The sequence below is a fragment of the Chlorocebus sabaeus genome, chromosome 11 (genome assembly GCF_047675955.1).
Source record: "Chlorocebus sabaeus isolate Y175 chromosome 11, mChlSab1.0.hap1, whole genome shotgun sequence".
Classification (NCBI taxonomy): Eukaryota; Metazoa; Chordata; class Mammalia; order Primates; family Cercopithecidae; genus Chlorocebus; species Chlorocebus sabaeus.
In genome coordinates this window covers 19,170,375-19,190,049 of record NC_132914.1, presented here as the reverse complement: position 1 = coordinate 19,190,049, position 19,675 = coordinate 19,170,375, and the positions used below count along the sequence as shown (strand labels likewise).

The 19,675-nt window shown below is 33.6% G+C and overlaps 1 protein-coding gene across 1 annotated transcript in view; it reads right to left on the bottom strand.

The window, feature by feature from the left end:
- The window catches only part of PIK3C2G (phosphatidylinositol-4-phosphate 3-kinase catalytic subunit type 2 gamma), a 383,353-nt gene that overhangs the window by 252,140 nt on the left and 111,538 nt on the right, over positions 1-19,675 (bottom strand). The window contains 1 exon segment of the mRNA XM_007967793.3: positions 14,737-14,925. Within this exon segment, the coding sequence (XP_007965984.3) occupies positions 14,737-14,925 (189 nt within the window).

Here is a 19,675-nt window from a genome sequence, read left to right as displayed (position 1 = left end):
AATAATTACAAACTCATGGCTAACACTAGAAAAAAGCTTCAAATCATATGCCCTTTTTAGAGTATACATTGTTGTGTGAAAGAACAAGCATTCTACTTTTTAGTTGACTTAGAATTTTCTTCTAACCTAAGATACCTCTGGAGAATTTATGCTTAATTTGATACCTTTTCAGGGTCCCTGAACTCAGGTATAGATCGATGGACAAATATGTTCCATAAATCCTGGCATTTCTTTTCTGTGATATTATCTGAAATTATTTAAACACTCTTTTGGGATATAGTTGTTGGCATTTCATGCTTAGTAACTTGATCCTCAATGAGGTGAGGGCTACCCATTATTTCTCTGACTTTGGTGTGATATTTACAGACTGAAATGTCATATGTAATAGAAGAACTGCAACCTAGTTTGAATTTCCCACAAGCCAGGTTATCCTGCTTTATTTGATTTGCTTGAAAAATACACATATAATTCCTGCATGTCACACCAGGAGACACTGTTTAGCAATTCTGTTCACCTTGGAACTACTAATTATTATTGAAGTGGATATTACACTTTGAGTGTGGGAGAGAAACCAAATACTGCCAGAAGATTCATCGGGCTGATGTCAACTAGGACCTTAATTATGTTTATAAGAAACTTCCTTATAATCAATCATAAAATAGATTATTACAATGTAATAAATGGAGACCTGGTTTGAGATATAAAAAAGATAAAGGTCAGTAAAATTTCATTGTTTCTTGGGAAGGAGATCATGTAAAGCAAAAGAAATTTTCATTTATTAGGAAAAATATTTCTTAAAATTAGGCTTAACAAGAGTTCGTGTACAATAATCAATTCTTTAAGGTTATTCATTATTCTCTGTGTTTACCTAAACAGTTTATGTTACTTAATTTACTTTCCCAAATGTGTCTTAATAGGGAGGAAACAAATCACTCTGTCTTTCTGTTCAGGATTTAGCTGGCCTCCAAGTTGAGCTAACAATTGAGTTTCTAGAATCTGTTAAAGGACAAGATCTCATCGCTAAGATAAATATAACTCTGTACAATAACCATTAAGAAATTACCTACACTTGAACATGGGCCATTGTCCAACGAAGACATTGAGAGACAAAGAAAAAAATATTCCATGAAGACTAAGATTGTAAGGGTTAATAAAAAGAATCAAAGACACGTGGCTAAAAGTTCTGAAGGTGGAAAAGGTATAATTAAAGCAACGTCATGATTACTTTCAAAGAACTTCAGTGAAATAGCAACTCTATATCTTGCCAACAATGTAGGGTAAACACAAAATGGAGGGCCAAGCAAAGGATTAAGATGAAATGGTAATGCTTACATGTGCAGGGAAGGAAGAGCACTAAGAGTTTAGGTCACTCTCCAGCTCAAGGTGGAAATAATAAGTGACCAGTGGTTAGGATTTGTTGTACAACAGTGGTTTTCTAATGCTGGGTGTCAGGACATTTTTACATTCTTAAAAATTATTGAAGACGGCCGGGCGCGGTGGCTCAAGCCTGTAATCCCAGCACTTTGGGAGGCCGAGACGGGCGGATCACAAGGTCAGAAGATCGAGACCATCCTGGCTAACACGGTGAAACCCCGTCTCTACTAAAACTACAAAAAAAAAAAAAAACTAGCCGGGCGAGGTGGCGGGCGCCTGTAGTCCCAGCTACTCGGGAGGCTGAGGCAGGAGAATGGCGTGAACCCGGGAGGCGGAGCTTGCAGTGAGCTGAGATCCGGCCACTGCACTCCAGCCTGGACGACAGAGCGAGACTCCGTCTCAAAAAAAAAAAAAAAAAAAAAAAAAAAAAAAAATTATTGAAGACTTCAAAGAGTTTTGGCTTATGTGAATGATATCTATCAATAATTATATTAGAAATAAATTCAGGACATTTAAGAAATATTTATTAATTCATTTACAATCACATTAATAAACCCATTTTATGTTAACATAAATAATATATTTCTGAAAAGAATATTTCCAAAACAAAGAATATTTGGTGAGATTAGCAATATTGTTTTATTTTTTTGCAAGTCTCTTTAACGTGTGCCTTAACAGAAGAGAGCTGAATTATCTTACTGCTTCCATGTTAAATCTGTTGCCTTATTTTAAATCACGTGGCCCCTGGAAAACTCCTCTCTACACTCATGAGGAAATGAGTGTGACAAAGGAAAATGGCATCTTAGAATTATTATGGAAATAATTTTAGACTTGTAACACCCCTGTAAGCATTTTGGGGATTTCAGACCTCACTTTTAGAACCTCTGATGTACACAGCACAGTTTGCATGGGTCATCATTATGTGGCCATAAGTTAAGGAATTAGCCCTTGTGGTCTGTTTCTCAACCTGTGTTTTCTCTGGACTCAAATTATCTGTAAAATCATCTGACCAGCATTCAGACTTGGGAATCGTCATTACTCTTCTCTTTTCTCAAACATTTACAATTCCTCTCATCTCAGAGCACTGTAGGAATATCCAGAGGATTTAGCTAAATGTCTATAGGGCCAGTGGAGTCATGAAATAAAATTTCAACAGAATAATATATTTTTCAAGTTCTTCTATTTGACATAAAAAAACAGTTATATTCATTTTTAAAATTTTCTCCCCTTACTGTTTTTTTCACTTGTTCCTCTTTTTCTAGTTTGAAAAGGATATAGGGAAAATATCTTACTCAAAGAACTTTTGAAGTGATGGGTGAAAGCCAAATGCGATGTAACAAATGTCGACCTTTAAAAAAAGCAACTTTGAGTAAACTGAAAAGCAAAGAAATCTGAGATCAAATTTAAGTGTAATGGAAATGTCAGACTTCAGAATACACAGCAAGAATTCATGCAGAATATGCCATGAGGCTATTCACAGCTAAAAGCCCCAATGTCAGGTTAGAATTAGAAAATCATCAGAAGTGCAGAACTGTTTCTCCAACAGATTTTGAGTCTGATGACACACTCAGCATCAGCTTGGAAGAAAAATGTCAATATGAATATCTCTGCTATTTTTCTAGTACTAAAAATGATCAGATGTGACAGAAGAATTTTTTTTTTCTAGGCAAAGTGGTGAATAGGATTTTTAAAGATGATTGTAAATGTCTATCTACTGAATAATTCATGCTCTTTCAAGGATTTTTATATGGTTACAGAATATTAGAACCCAAAGAAACTTGAGACCTAGTTTAATCTCCTTATACAGATGAAAAAACTCAAACTCAGAGTATAAGCAGTTTTCCCAAAACCATTTGTTTGTGGCACTGAAATGTCATCCAAATATCCAAAACACTAGGCCAGTAGGCTTTCTACAGCACCCCCAGCATGGACCTTTCATTTTTTTGACTGGATATTTTTATATGTACTTATATAAAAATCGCAAGATTATCTTGGGTATATTATTTATTTTATTGCATTCTAAATGGATCAATAAAGATATTTAATAGTAAGTAATGTGATCTGTGTAATTGGACTAGGGCATTGGCTGAGTCATGATCTAAAGGGAATAATAATGAATCTCAGACCCGAGGAGACATGGAACAATACAGATATATTTCCTGGTGGATAGTATATGGACTTGAGTATAGAAATTGGGAATTAACTAGATAGTCATTGTATTAGTGAATTAAAATTACTATTTACAATTAAAGAGCAGTTCTTGATTTCACTCCTGTTATATAATTACACATTGATTTTACATGTAGCTAGTCTTAAAAAGTCACTGTCATAAAGCCAGTAGTGTATTGAAAGCACCATGTAGATATTATGTTTGGATTCACTAAACATTATATGTAAAAGTAACATGATGCACTGAAAAGGATAGAAATTTTGGGTTTAAACATCAAGGCTGTTCTTTTATTACCTTATGTTCCCTCTCTCTAAGCAAATTCATCTGTATCCTTCATTTAATTCACATCTTTCTCTGGATGATTAGAAAATAAATTGGAGTCTCTAGCTTAGATTTTTTGAACAACCAAATCTGTAAATGCAATCATTTCAAGACACCTCAAAGCCAACGAATCCTAATCTGAATAATCTTTTAAAAAATTATTTATTTATTTATTTATTTATTTATTTATTTATTTATTTATTTTTGAGATGGACTCTCACTCTGTCACCCCAGCTGGAGTGCAGTGGCGCGATCTTGGCTCACTGCAACCTCCACCTCCTGGGTCCAAGTGATTCTCCTGCCTCAGCCTCCTGAGTAGCTGGGGCTACAGGCCTGTGCCACCATGCCTGGCTAATTTTTGTATTTTTAGTAGAGGCAGGGTTTCACCATGTTGGCCAGGCTAGTCTCAAACTCCGGACCTCAGATGATCTGCCAACCTCACCTCAGCCTCCCAAAGTTTTGGGATTACAGGCGTGAGCCACTGTGCCCGGCCTGAACAATAAGACTCTTCTAAAATTTGCTTGTCAGCTAGTGTGCCCCATGTTGGTGAATCTTTCTATTATGACCTACTTACATAAGACAGAAACATAGAACTGAGCCTTGATATGGTTTGGATTTGTGTCCCCACCCAAATCTCATGTTGAACTGTAATCCCCAGTGTTGGAGGTGGGGCCTTGTGGGAGATGACTCACTCATGGGGGCAGATTTCCCCCTTTGGTGCTGTTCTAGTGATAGAGTTCTAATGAGATCTGGTTGTTTAAAGTGTGCGGCACCTCTCCCCATCTCTTTTCCTCGTGCCCAGACATGTGAAGGTGTGCCTGCTTCCCCTTTGTCTTCCATCATGGCTGTAAGTTTCCTGAGGCCTCCCCCCAGTCATGGTTCCTGTATAGCCTACAAAACCATGAGACAATTAAACCCCTTTTCTTTATAAATTACTCAGTCTCAGGCATTTCTTTATAGCAATGGGAGAACAGACTAATACATCCTTGAAACATCTCTTTTTCACAGCCCCTTCCCATTCAATTCTGCCGTTTTCACTTCCATTTTCTCATTCTGTTCATTTAATTACATCATTGCTGCCACCCTCCTAGGATGACTGCCATTCTCTGACACCTGAACTACTTTCATTGCTTCCTAACAGGAAGCTTATTTTTATTTATTTATTTTTTATTTTTTTAAATTGTACTTTAAGTTCTGGGGTACACGTGCAGAACAGGCAAGTTTGTTACATAGGTATACGCATGCCATGGTGGTTTGCTGCATCCATTAACCCGTCATCTACATTAGGTATTTCTCCTAATGCTATCCCTCCCCTACCCCCACACTCCCCAAAAGGCCCTGTTGTGTGATATTCCCCTCCCTGCGTCCATGTGTTCTCATTATTCAACCCCCACTTAGAGTGAGAACACATGGGGTTTGGTTTTCTGTTCTCATGTTAGTTTGCTGAGAATGATGATTTCCAGCTCCATCCATGTCCCTGCAAAGGACATGAACTCATCCTTTTTTATGGTTGCATAGTATTCCATGGTGTATATGTGCCTCATTTCTTTATCTAGTCTATCATTGGTGGGCATTTGGGTTGGTTCCAAGTCTTTGCTATTGTGAACAGTGCTGCAATAAACATACATGTGCATGTGTCTTTATAGTAGAATGATTTATAAGCCTTTGGGTATATGCCCAGTAAATGATTTCTGGGTCAAATGGTATTTCTAGTTCTAGATCCTTAAGGAATTGCCACATTGTCTTCCATAAAGGTTGAACTAATTTACACTCTCACCAACAGTATAAATGCATTCCTATTTTCCACATCCTCTCCAGCATGTGTTGTTTCCTGACTTTTTAATGATTGCCATTCTAACTGGCATGAGATGGTATCTCATTGTGGTTTTGATTTGCATTTCTCTAATGACTAGTGATGATGAGCTTTTTTTCATATGTTTGTTGGCTGCATAAATGTCTTCTTTTGGGAAGTCTCTGTTATATCCTTCACCTACATTTTGATGGGGCTGTTTGCTTTTTTCTTTAAATTTGTTTAAGTTCTTTGTAAATTCTGGATATTAGCCCTTTGTCACATGGATAATTGCAAAAATTTTCTCCCATTCTGTAGGTTGCCTGTTCACTCTAATGATAGTTTCTTTTGCTGTGCAAAGCTCTTTAGTTTAATTAGATCCCATTTGTCTATTTTGGCATTTGTTAAAGACAATCCTAAGCAAAAAACAAAGTTGGAGGCATCAAGCTACCTGACGTCAAACTATACTACAAGCCTACCATAACAAAAACAGCATGGTACTGGTACCAAAACAGATATAAAAACCAATGAAACAGAACAGAGGTCTCAGAAATAATGCCACACATCTACAACCATGTGATCTTTCACAAAGCTGACACAAACAAGCAATGGGAAAGGATTCCCTATTATTTAATAAATGGTGTTGGGAAAACTGGCTAGCCATATCCAGAAAGCTAAAACTGGATCCCTTCTTTACACCTTATACAAAAATTAACTCAACATAGATTAAAGACTTAAACATAAGACCTAAAACCATAAAATCCCTAGAAGAAAACCTAGGCAATACCATTCAGGACGTAGTCATGGGTAAAGAGTTCTTGGAAGCTCATTTATTTTTGCTTTCCTCACCAAATCTATGCTTCACTCTGAAACCAGAGTGATCTTTAAGAGATGCAAATCTGTTCAAAATATTCTGTTACTTAGAATCATTTATGCCTTACTGTTGCTACTAGTATAAAGGCCAATTTGTCTAACTTGGTCCGGCTTTAGAAGTCCTCAACATGGTCTTCTAGTTTGACCTTCAAATGTCAGTTCATCTTAAATCATACACTCCTCCCCTGGACTTCAGCTACACTGTCTCTCTTCCAGTTTCCTAAGTGCAGTTCCTGTCTCAAGACTTAGTTATATTTAAGTTCTTCTTCGCAGAAAATCATTCTCTTACTCTTTCCTTTTTGTCAGTTCATTCCCACTTATCCTTTAGATTTGAGCTCGAATATAACTTCCTTAGGGAAGACTTTTCTCCTTTGAAGAAAGGTTTGGTTCTTTTGTTGTATGTTATCATAGGATTATGTAGCCTTTATTCAAAGTTGTGATAACAACTGTTGTTTTACACTCATAATTTGGTAATGGCCTATTATCTACCTCCAGAAAATTGCAAGACCATGAATAAAGATCATGTTTCTATTTGCTAGTTTCAGGACCTAGCCAAGTGCCTAAGGTGAGTAGGCCATCAATACACATGTATTGAATACATGAATAAACAAATGGATTTCAATGTCTTCATCTGTAAAATGGAGATCAGTAAAATGGGGGAAATAGATGTTGGGACTAATATTAAGGAGGTTTTTCTGTATTTCAAGTCATATATTGTAAAGTGTTTTGTAAATTATGCCCTTCAATTATAAAATATTATTAAGATGCTAACTTTTTATCATGTAAGTTTCGACAAGTGTATTTAAGTCATTTATGTTTAATAGAAATTAAATATTTCTCATGAACTTATTTATATTTAACATTTGGCAAAGCAAGAATCTGAAAGCTCAAAATTCTCTTTAAAATGTAATTATAATGAAGGATTGATGATGATAAGAATGTTTGGTAGCATTGATTGAATGCTCTCATATGTTCCTTACCTTATTTGTTCCAGACAAGAACCCTAGGAGGTACATAATATTACTCTTTGTTTTAAAGTTAAATAAACTTTTCCAAGGTCATTCGAGGAATAACTGGCAGAACCAGATAGGTCTGATTTCAAAGCTTATGTTTCAACTGTGAAATCTGGAAATAACTCAAGAACCTCCAAAAGCATACAAAGACAAAATATGTATCTTTGTGTTTATATAACTCCACCTTCCTCATTCTCACCTTTACTCTTCCTTGATAGGGAATACTGACATTTCCACATTTTTCTCTTCTATATCCACACTTATCTATAATTGTATTCATATTTTTCCTTCCCTCTCACTTGATAGGAAGAAGTTACACTCTTGTCCTTGGATAAAATTCTTGCTTGGACTTTTGTTCCAGGCTGTTGGCTGTTAGTGCCATCCCCTTTTGCTACTTCACCTATCCATCTCTTTTCTGATCTTCCCTTCAAATATCCTTCCTTTCACCTTGTAAGCATGCTGGAAGCTCTTTTATTTAAAAAGGGATACAAACCCCAAACATCAAACATCTTTTTCTGATCACTTCCAACTTTAGCTATCTTTTTGCCTTTATTGTCAATTCTATTCCAAGAGGCACCATTTATCTCTCTCCTATTCCTTTTCAGGAACTTGAAGTATGGAATCTAACTTCACTATTAAAATATGACCCAGTAATCTCATTTCTGAATATATATCCAAATGAAGTAAAATTAATATGTCAAAGAGATATCTGTGCCCCATATTCATTTAATCATTATTTACAATAGCCAAGATATAGAAGCAAACTTAGTGTCCATTAAAGGATGAATGGATAACGACACAGTGGTACATACACACAATGTAATACTGTTCATCCTTTAAAAGAAGGAAGTTCTGTTATTTATGACAGCATGAATGAATCTGGAGGACATTATGCTAAGTGTAAAAAGCCAGGTACAGAAACACAAATATTTTAAAAATCTCACTTACTTGTGGAATCTTAAAAGATCAATGTTATAAAAACAGAGTAGAAAGGTGGTTACCAGAGGCTTTGGGGAGAGAAGAAATGGAAAGAGAGGAGATTGTGGTCAAAGGGTACAAAGTTTCATTAGCTTGGAAGAGTAAGTTTCTGTGATCTATTGCACTGCATGGAGACCAGAGTTAATAACAATGTATCATATATTTTGAAATTACTGAAAACACATTTTTAACATTCTAAACACAAAAATAAGTTTGTGAGATGATGACTTTGCCAATTAGCTTTATTTAATCTTTCTACTATGTATATATAGATCAAAAGATTACATTCTACCACCTAAATATATACAATTATTATGTCAATTAAAACTAAATTTAAAAAACTGCTCTCATTGATATCATCAGTGACTACCTGATTTCCAAATTCATTGATCTGTTTTTAGACCTAATTCTATTTAATACTTCTTTAAAGCATTCGAAAATCTTTTTCAAGAGTTCTAAGATACCACCCTTTTCTGGATCTCCTGCAACCTTTTGGTCAGTTTTTTTCGTTTTATTTTCCTGGTTTTTCTTGCTTTGCACTGCCCTTAAAATGTTGCTGTTCTCCCTGGGAAGCAGAGGTTGCAGTGAGCCGAGATCACGCCACTGCACTCTAACCTGGGAGACAGAGCAAGACTCCATCTCAACAACAACAACAAAAGTTGCTGTTCTCCAGAATTCCATCTCTGGCCTCTTGCTGTACTTCCTCTCTATAGCTACACACAGTAGCTGTTACACATCCTCTACTTCCGTAGCTTCAACTACTGCCTGAAAACCAACAACTCCCACATTGTTTTTCAAGTTTTGATTTCTCTGCAAAGATTCAGACCTGTATACACAACTGCATACCAGGCATCTTCTTCTATGTGTCCCATGGGTAAAAACATGACATATCCAGAATAGAACTTTCCAACGTTCAACACACACAATTTGCTCTTTCATCTAAAACTCTTATCTTGGTGAATGATGCAATTACCTATCAAGTTTCTCAGGTCTGTAAGCTTGAAATCTTCCTTATTTCTTCTCTCTTTTTCAATTTCCTCTGAAACGTCTCTCAAATCTGCTTTGTGGGTTCCTACTGCTTAGTTAGACTTCTTAGTTCAGTCCCAGACCATTTTTCAAATGGATTATTTCAATATCTATTATCTATCTAATATTCTTTCTCTCATTTTCTTCTTTTTTCAATCTGTTCTTTACACTGATCCCAGATTTATGCACGTATAACATAAATCTGATTTTATGACTCCTGTTCTTAACAAAATTCCATGGTCTGCCATAACAAGTTCATAGTACCTATCTGGCTCAACCAGGCCTGAAACAATCTAAATTGAACCGCCCTTTTCAACTTTGTTTCCTGATATAATTCTCTTGTAATGTTATATAAAACGACTCACTGTTTTCTGAACCTCTATAACCATGCACACATTAGTCCTCCTTCTTGGAATGTCATTTCCCCACTTCCCCACTCAGAAAATTCCTATGAATATTTCAAGTCAGAATCCAATTTCTTTGTGAACTTCTCCTTATTTTCTCTGAAAGAATTTTCCTCTCTCTCTTCTGGGCTCGTAGAGCACTTAATACTTATTTTGGTGATGGTACAGAGCACATTGCGTGGTGACCTCTAGCTTGAGTCTCTCCCTATAAATTGTACCTTGTTTAGAGACAGTCACTATGGCTTATTCCTCTACCTCTTTGATTCAGTGCCTACCAGTTTGTCTGTACACATATTTTTGTTCAATAAATAAATGGAAAAGATACACCATCATTCATAATTTAATTATGCAGTCAAAAGTGGGAGTTTTAACTGCCTCCCTATGCCATATTCCATCCTTTCTATTTACAATGTTAGTAAACAATAGACTCATTATAAATTAAATGTACAATAAAGAATACAATGGTTTGGAGAAAAAAAATATTTTGGAAATATTTTTCCAAGGAACCTAGTTTTGGAAGCTAAGGCACTGTCTGTTAAATATTGCTTTTCTTCTTGCAAAACAATAATTTTACATCATGTGGGATGGCAAGTTCTCGTACCTTGTCAAATTTTTTATTTAAGCTTCTGATATAATCCTCTGATGCCAATTCAAAGTTGCTATTTTTAAATGAATACTTTCCTTGAACTGACTTTTAATTCCTTGGGTATCTTTTGCTTGTTATTAGCAGTTGAATAGTTGTGCCTGTGCATCAGGGTTCAGGAAAATAGCTACCATCTGCCAAGAACCACAGACCTTAGCCCTTGGTCTCTGTTTTCCTGACAGCACCGCCTTCTCTAATGGAAGTTATCAGTACCCAGGGAGCTCTCTGCTGGCACTCAGTAGTAGAAATATTAACACCGTATGGCCCATCCGAGGTAAATTAAATTTCATCATGTCTCTTGCTAAAAATAAACTAAAAGGAGATGGTGAACCTTTGGACAGATTAAGTAAATAGCAATATTAAAAACTCTCCAAACTGGAAATGGAGCACACCAGTCCTCAAGAGGTTAAACCATTTAAAAAATAGATTGCTCAAAGGAGGAAAAATATAGATCTCTCAAGAACTCACTCTGACAACTCACTTAATAAGCACATACTGTTTGTTCTCAGAAAAGTCAGCTTTTTAATTTAGAGGAGTTGAAAGGTTCATTTCTGGAAACAGCTTGTCCTCAAGCTTTTTAATAGTTCAGTAAAACTGAGAGTGGGAGTGGGAGGATGAGTACAATGGAAATACTCCAACCTTTTCATTGACCTTACTTGGTGCATGATAAGAAACTTTACAGGGTGTAAATAAATCAGGATTCTACTAAGTTCCCTGAATGAAGTTTAATAAACACCCTCTACTTTAAAATCAGTCCCCATAACCTCTAAAAATCTGATTATTCAGGAAAAAAGAAACTACACAGTGAAGTAGAAACATCCACGCATGACCGAGATAGCTAAGTGCTCCCACTTACAATTTAAAAAACTGTTTAGGATAGCCAAGATACTTCATATGTAAATAGCCTAGCATGTTTATTCAGGAAGGCTTTAAGCAGAATGGTTCAGATTATAAGGCCTCATGAATGCCTGGATTTGACTCCCAGGTTTTCAACTTACAGGGCACTTGTATACGTAACCTGTATAAGCCTCAGTTTCCTTATATGTAAAATGGAAATAATAATAGTATTTCCATCATAGGGTTATTATGGATGTTAATATGAGATGGTACTAAGGGGCACTAAGTAAAAATTTTATCTGGACACGTAAAACATTGAACGAGGCAAATAGATTTTGAAGATCTGTTTAGATAAAGAAGACTCACGAAGCATAATTCTGCTTAGTTATCAGGGATCAGAGAATATTGACGTTCATCCAGCTAATCCTCTTATTTTATAAGTGAGTAAACAGAGCAGTATTACAATCTTCATTCTATTAAAGATTTTTCTAAAAAATATTCCATGCACTTTAAACTTTAGAAAGTTATCTTGTTAGAAAATTATTCTTTAAAGATATTATAGAGATTCATAGATATTACCTTTACAATTATTTTCTCAAAAATTTTAAACACCTTTACCGAGATATTATTGAAATACCTTACAATCCACCCCATTTAAAGTGCAAAATTCAATGTTTTTAGCACGTTTCCAGATTTGTGCAACAATTATATCAATTATAACCACAAAAGGAAACCTCATACACGTTAGCAGTCATTCTCCATTTTCTCCCAAATTGCTCTAGCTCTGAGTTACTGCTAATTTACTTTATATCTCTACAGCTTTGCCTATTCTGCACATTTCATACAAATGGAATCATACCATATGTGGTCTTCTGTAATTGGCTTCTTCCACTTAGCATAATGCTGTCAAGGTTCATTCAGGTTGTAGCATATATCACTATTCATTCCTTTTTATTATCAAATAATATTAATCTTGTATGGGTAGATCACATTTTGCATATCTATAGATTAGTTGGTGGATATTTGGATTGTTTTTACTTTTTGGATATTGTGAATAATGCTGTTATAAATATGTGTGCATGAGTTTTTGAGTGGGCATATTTTTAAATTTATCTTAGGTATATACTTAATAGTAAGATTGTTGGGTCATATAGTAACTCTGGATTTAACACTTAAGAAACTGCCACACTGTTTTCCAATCAGCTACATGATTTTGCATTCCCACCAGAGATAAATGAGGTTTCCATTGTCTCTATATCCTCAACAACACTTTTTATTTTTTGTCCTTTTTGTATTTTTTGATTATAGCCAGTCCTAGTGAGTATGCTATCTTAGGTGTTAGGTGATTTTCATTTTTATTTCCTTAATGGTTAATGATATTGAGCATATTTTCATGTAAATATTGGGCATTTGTATATTTTCTTTGGAGAAATGCCCATTCAGATCCTTTGCCCATTTTACAATTGGGTTATTTATCTTTCTGCTTTTGAGTTTTAAGAGTCTTTATATGTTTTGAATAAAATTTCCTTGTCAGATGTTTATTTTCTCTTATTCTGTCAGTTGTAACTGTCACATTTTGAATGAACTCTCTATTAGTTAATCAGTTCAAGAATGACAAAATAATAATTGTGCTAATAGCCCAAGTCTAACTTCAGCAAAACCAGCTAGAGTTTAGCATAATAATTTTACAGATTTTAGCTGTTCTGACATCTAAACCAGAAAAAGGGGTTAGGATTATGTTGGAAATGAGACCTTTTTTCCAAAAGGATATTTAAACACTAGCATGATGAATTATGAATATCCCAATGAAACCAATCCATTGTTAATTACCATATAATTATTTTATTAACTAATGCAACTGTACAAAGTCATGTAGGAGATGAATAGTAACGATAGTGTCCTCAAATTGCTTATAATTTAAATGTTAAACTACTGTACAAATAATAATAATGTATCTAAAAAGTGATTGGTTCAATACTGAGGAATTAATATGCCCTAGGTAATACTAAGCCTTCAGGAAACAGAAACATTGAGACGATCTGTTTTGCCTTGAGTGGCTCTGAGTCAGATGTGAGTGAAAATATACACATTTTACATGTTGCATATAAAGACGTTACCATGAAATGCAATGTATAAAGTAATAGAGCACTGTACTAGTCCAGGAGTGATCAATTCTACACGTCAAGGTCAGAGAAGACCTCACACAAGAAACTTTATAAAAGAAAAAAGTTGCAAGCACAATAATAGAAACAAATATATATATGTATATTCCATTTTTTATATATATATATATTCCATTATATATACAAAGAAAGAGGTAGGCATCTGAGCACATATCAGTTAATGGAAGAAGCCATAAAACTAATAAAATCTTCAAAGTGAGGAGCATAAAGATAGGATGTAAATTTCGAGATTCAGTGACTGAGAAGCTCGAAAAACCCACTCTCCCCTTTACCCACCCCAGAAGTTTTCTGAAGGACACAAATTAGTAAATAAATCTTTCAAAGTCAATTTAGGTCACATGAAGGAAGTTCTTCATGTAACTAACTCCCTTTCCCACCTTTCTCCTCCTCTCGGGTTCTTGAGAATAGATTCAGAATAGAGCTGGGTTTCACAATTTTTTGCCTGCCTCAAGAGATTGCAGACTTTCTTCATGGCATCAGTGAGCTGATGCTATCAGGACAGACTTAAAATATCTTTTCTTGGCTTTGAATATAAAAGGGAAGCCAAGGAAGACTTGTTTCTTCTGGACCAGAGCCAGCTACCACAATTATTCCTACAAGTTTCTCTTTAACAAGAAGACATCATTAGCCCTTTCCTGGTGCTCCATGCATTTGATTCTGAGTGAAGATCTCAAAGACATGCAAGGAATATTTTTTTTTTCTTTTATTCCTATCATCGTCATTATCATATTAATTGTACACCTACTTTACACAGGTCATTTTGCTAAACTTTGCATATTTTAATAGTACAAAAAGTGATCCTAATTTTTAAAGATGCTTTTAGTCTGAGAGAAGTAGGGATTTTTATTTTTCCCTGTTTAATTAAATTATTTCTGTAAGAACTAGACTCCTCATTTAGAAACTTCTACCATTTATTATACCACAAGCTGAGGGCAGAAGACATGATTATAACTTAGATTTGTTTAAAATTTATATTCATAGCTTACATTTATCTAAAATTAATATCCATAACTATCAAAATTGAGAACAAACAGAATAGCTATTGAATTAATTATACGGTTCTATATTTCTCTTCAAGCAAGTTCTTCTCAGTCAGTAATATCATGCTTGTTATGCAATTCTTACCTGGAAGTCAAAAGCCCAAGAGCCTCTAAAGGTTGAGAAAATGTCCATCTTCTCAAAATGGTATGCATTTCTGAAACAGTCCTTTCATCCCATCCAGGGGCACTACCCAGGACTAGAGGAAGGGAGCAGTTTTCATTATTGCAGTAGAAGCGATAAAACCACAAATATCTTTTCTTTTCTTCAGAGAGTCTGAAAAACCAGATTGGAAATAGTAATTTAGTGGAGTTTGCTGCACTAACAAATGTTGCTATAAATATGCAGTACCAAACCTTACTTTACTTCTTTGAATTTTATTTTAGCTTACTTTTAAAAACGTCTTTTACCTTCCTGGGATAGCTTCATAGGTTATTTCATCAGTTTATTTTCCACTAACTTTAATCTTTTGTATTATTATTTTGAAAAAGAAAAAATCAATTCAGATAACTCACATTTATTTTTGTTCACTCTTATTCGTGTTTTTTTTTTTTTTTTTAATATGTCATTTTGGTTGGCAAAATCTCTCTCCCCTAGGGAAAACCAAGTTTATCTGAATCCTGTGACACATCCTATTTAGAACAAAGGTAATCAACCATTCACTTTCTTATTTTTTTTATTTTTTATTTTTTACAAATTAACTGAGATCCAAGTGGGCCTATGAAAAAAATGGCATATTTTAGTAATGATATTTCTTCATCTCAAAGCAAGTTTTATCAGAGTTCAGAAATCTTTGCTGTTGTTAACTTCAAAAACAAAGATCTCAATTCATCCCTGGATTATGTCTTTAAATGTTCAGAGTTCATGGGAAGTTTGGCGTGAAAATGTCAGTGATGCTAGTTTCTTAGATGCTCAAGTATTTCCCCCTGGAGAGTAGTCTGAAATAAAAGATCTAAATCTAGGACTAGGGCCTTGACTTGCTGACAATTTATCATGTTTTGCTCACACTCCAGTAGAAGTATTCAGAACCACAGTTCAATTGGAGGACAGCTTCACACAATGGCATTTGAGCACTCTCTCCTCCAAACTGACACTGAGCTTGAATCTGCTGAAACTCCCAAGAAAGCTAATGAAACATAAAAAAATCTTTTAAAAGTCTCTGTTTCTCTATAATTCATGTTAAAGTTTTCCTCATCTGTAAAAAGAAAAGATTGGATTATAGGTGATTTTGAAGGTGCGTTTAGTTTCCTTTTCTTATATTTTGCTACCACCTTTTCCTCGGAAAAAGCCACAGAAGAAAAAATATTCATAGTAAAATTACTAAAACATATTTGCTCAGATTAAATTTTTTTCCCCAATACTGAACAATGCTTTCTTTCTTTTTTTAAGCTCCTTTTGTTAAAGCAAATTCACAATCAAGGACATGCCACAGATTCAGTTCAATAAATTATTACAAATGCATATACCAGATAACAACCACACTCCTTTCAAGATATAAAACAGTTGTTTTCATGTCATCGGAGGCAAGCACTGGTATCATTTCTTTCTCTCTCGATAAATATTAACCTTTTAGAACTTCATATAAATGGAATCATAGAGTAAATATGTTTTTATTTATGGCTTCTTTCACTCCATTATATAATGTTTTTGAAATCATCCATATTGGTTGAGTTTGTCAATAGTTAATTCCTTTTAATTAATGAATATTATTCCTTTGTGTAATTGTGCTATTATTTACTTATTTACTCTCCTGTTTGATGGACATTTGGGTTGCTTCCTTTTGGGGGGTATTATGAATAAAAGTGCTGTGATCATTTGTGTATAAGTTTTTATATGAATGTATTTTTCATTTCTCCTAGGAAATATCTATGAGAGGAAGGACGTGGTTATGTGTTAGGTATTTATCTTTACAAAAAATGGTGAAACTGTTTTCCGAAGTAATTGTAAAATTTTACATTATTGCTTGCATAGTATGATAGTTCCATTTGTACCATATTCTTGCCAACTCTTGATTTTGTCTGTCTTTATAATGTTATCCATTCTAATGGGTGCATAGTGGTATCTCATTGTGCTTCTAATTTATATTTACTTGGGGTCTAGGCAATTTTTCATATGCTATTTTCTTATATCTTTTGTTGGAGCTCTCCTCTCATGTCTTTTCCCTACTTGTTTGTTTAGATTCATTTGCATGATATCTTTATATACTCTAGATACAAAAAGTTTGTCATATAAATGTTTGCACATATTTTTCTCAGAATGTGGCTTGCCTATAGATTTCCTTAACGGGGGCTTTTCATGAATAGTTTTACATTTTGATGATGCCCAATTCAGAATTTTTAAAATAGTTATTACTTTCTCTATTTGTTTAACATTGGCTATCTTAACATTCATTCTTGTGGTTTTTTTCTCAAGTATTCTGAAAGCAATATTTTACTTGCTGAAAGTATTTTTTTCATTTATGGCGTGGGTGGCATTGTCAAAAATACAATGAACCTACAAATGGGTCTCTGGCTTTCTATTCTATCTACACCGAATTCTATTCCATTGACCTATTTGCCTATCCTTAAGCTATATCACACTAGCTTAATTGCTGTAAATTTATAGTACCTAAATCCACACACGTTATGAAGTCAGACTTCGTTCTTTTTTCATGATTGCTTTGACTATTCTAGGTTTTTTGCATTCCACATAAATACTGAAGTCAACTTTTCAATTTCTACAAAAACCTGCTGAGATTTTCATTGGGATTATATTTTATTTACAGATGAGTTTAGAGAGAATTATCATCTTAACCATAGGAATCTTTCAATCAATAAATGCAGTATATTTTTCATTTATTTAGATTTTCCTTAATTTTCCTTAGCAAAATTTTACACTTTTCAGTAAATAAAATTTTATTAAATAATTTACTAAATTTTAGTAAAAAATTAGTAAAATTTTAGTAAATAAAATTTTGATGTAGTAAATACAATTCCAAAACATAATTTATTTTATATATATTTTTACTGGAACACAATCAGATCTTGTACATTTATCTTAAGTGTTATGACCATTACATAATCATGCTATGTGCAAATAGTCAGTTTTATTTCTTTCTTTTCAATTTTTACCTTAATTTTTTTTTTCACATAGTGTGCTGGCTAGGATTTCCCATACAAGATTAAAGATAAATGTTTGAAGCAGACATCGTGGCTTTGTTTCCAACCTTAGGAGAAAGGATTCATTCTTACATGATTTAACGTGATACTAACTATAAACTTTTCATAGATCACTTTTCAAGGTTGAGAAAGTTTCACTTTATTTCTAGTTTTAACATGAATGGATATTGAACTTTATCACTTTTTTTCTAGATCTAGCAAGGTGATATGATTTTCCTGGTAAATATTCTCATTCTTTTACTTTTAATCTAATTGCTTATATATAAAACATGTTCCTGTAAACAGAATACAGTTATATATTGCTTTTTTGATGTGGGCTGACAACTTCTGCTTTTTAATTTGAGTTCTTAGTGCATTTACATTTAATGTCATGTTGATATGGTCACCTAATCATACCAATGGCTCACTGTATTGCTATTTGTTTCTATGAGGTGTTTTTTTTTTTCTTTGTCCAAAGCATTTCTTAGTTCCCTTTTTTCTTTTTATATTTCCTTTTAGATTTTTTTCTGTTATATTTCATCTTTATCTTCTCCTTGGCTTTTAAATATACTCTTAAAATTTAAGGGGTGTGGTTTTCCTAGATATTAAAATATCTTTGTTTAAGCATATTACAGCCAATCATGAATTAACATTATGCATCCTTACATATAATATAAAAAACTTGGAACAGTTTACTTCCATTTTCCATTTTCATTCTTATTGAAGTTATTATAAATTTTATTTTTTATATATTATAAACCCAGAGTACATTGTGATTCATTTTTCTTTAATCGCTTTTAAAATAAATTAATAAATATGTAAATGAAACTATTTTTATTTATTTACCTATTTTGGGGTATTTTTCATTTCTTCTTATAGATTTGAGTTTCCATCTAGTATCATTTTCTTCCAGCTTGAAGGACTTATTTTATTATTTTGTATAGTACGGATGAACTGATAATAAACTAACTCAGCTTCATTTGGTTGAAAATATCTTCATTTGGCCTTAATTTTAAGAAATACAATTTTACTGTGTATAGAGTTCTAATTTGAAAAAGTTGTTTTCATCTTTAACACACAAAGATAGTATTCTACTGCCTTTTGTTTGTTTGTTTGTTTTTGATGAGAAGCCTGTATTTAGTGTTTTATATAGAATATTATAATATTAATATTATAGTTGTTTCTCTATATGGAATTTGTTTATTTTCTCTGATGTTTCTAAATTTTTATATTTATCTTATTTTTCACTTATTTCTCTATAATGTATCTAGGGGGTGTGTGAGAGAGAGAAAAAGAAAGAAAAGAAAGAGAGAGAGAAAGAAGGAAAGAAAGTAAAAAAGAAAGAAAGAAAAGAAAGAGAAAGGAAATCAAGAAAAAAGAAATTTCAGTAATTTCTCTATAATGTATCTAGGGTGTGTGTGAGAGAAAGAAAAGAAAGAGAGAGAGAGAAAGAAGGAAAGAAAGAAAGAAAGAAAGAAAGAAAGAAAGAAAGAAAGAAAGAAAGAAAGAAAGAAAGAAAGAAAGAAAGAAGGAAAGAAGGGAAAGAAAGAAAAAAAGAAAAAGAAAGAAAGAAAGAAAGAAAGAAAAAGAGAAAAAGGAAGAAATAAAGAAAAAGGAAGAAAGGAAGAGAGAGAGTATGTATTTGCTTAGGGGTCACTAAGACTTTTACTTCTTATATTTGTAGGTTAATTTTTCCAAAAAAGTCAAATTTGTAAAATTTGGCCATCTCCTTAATTATTTTTTGCCTCAGTATCTTTCTCCTTTTTGGTGTGTCCAATGCACACATATTGTTTAATATTGTTCCTCAGGTCATAAGGTGCTCTCATTATTTTCAAGGTTTATTTTCTTTTTGTACCTCAACATGGGGGATAATTCCTATTGCCCTGTCT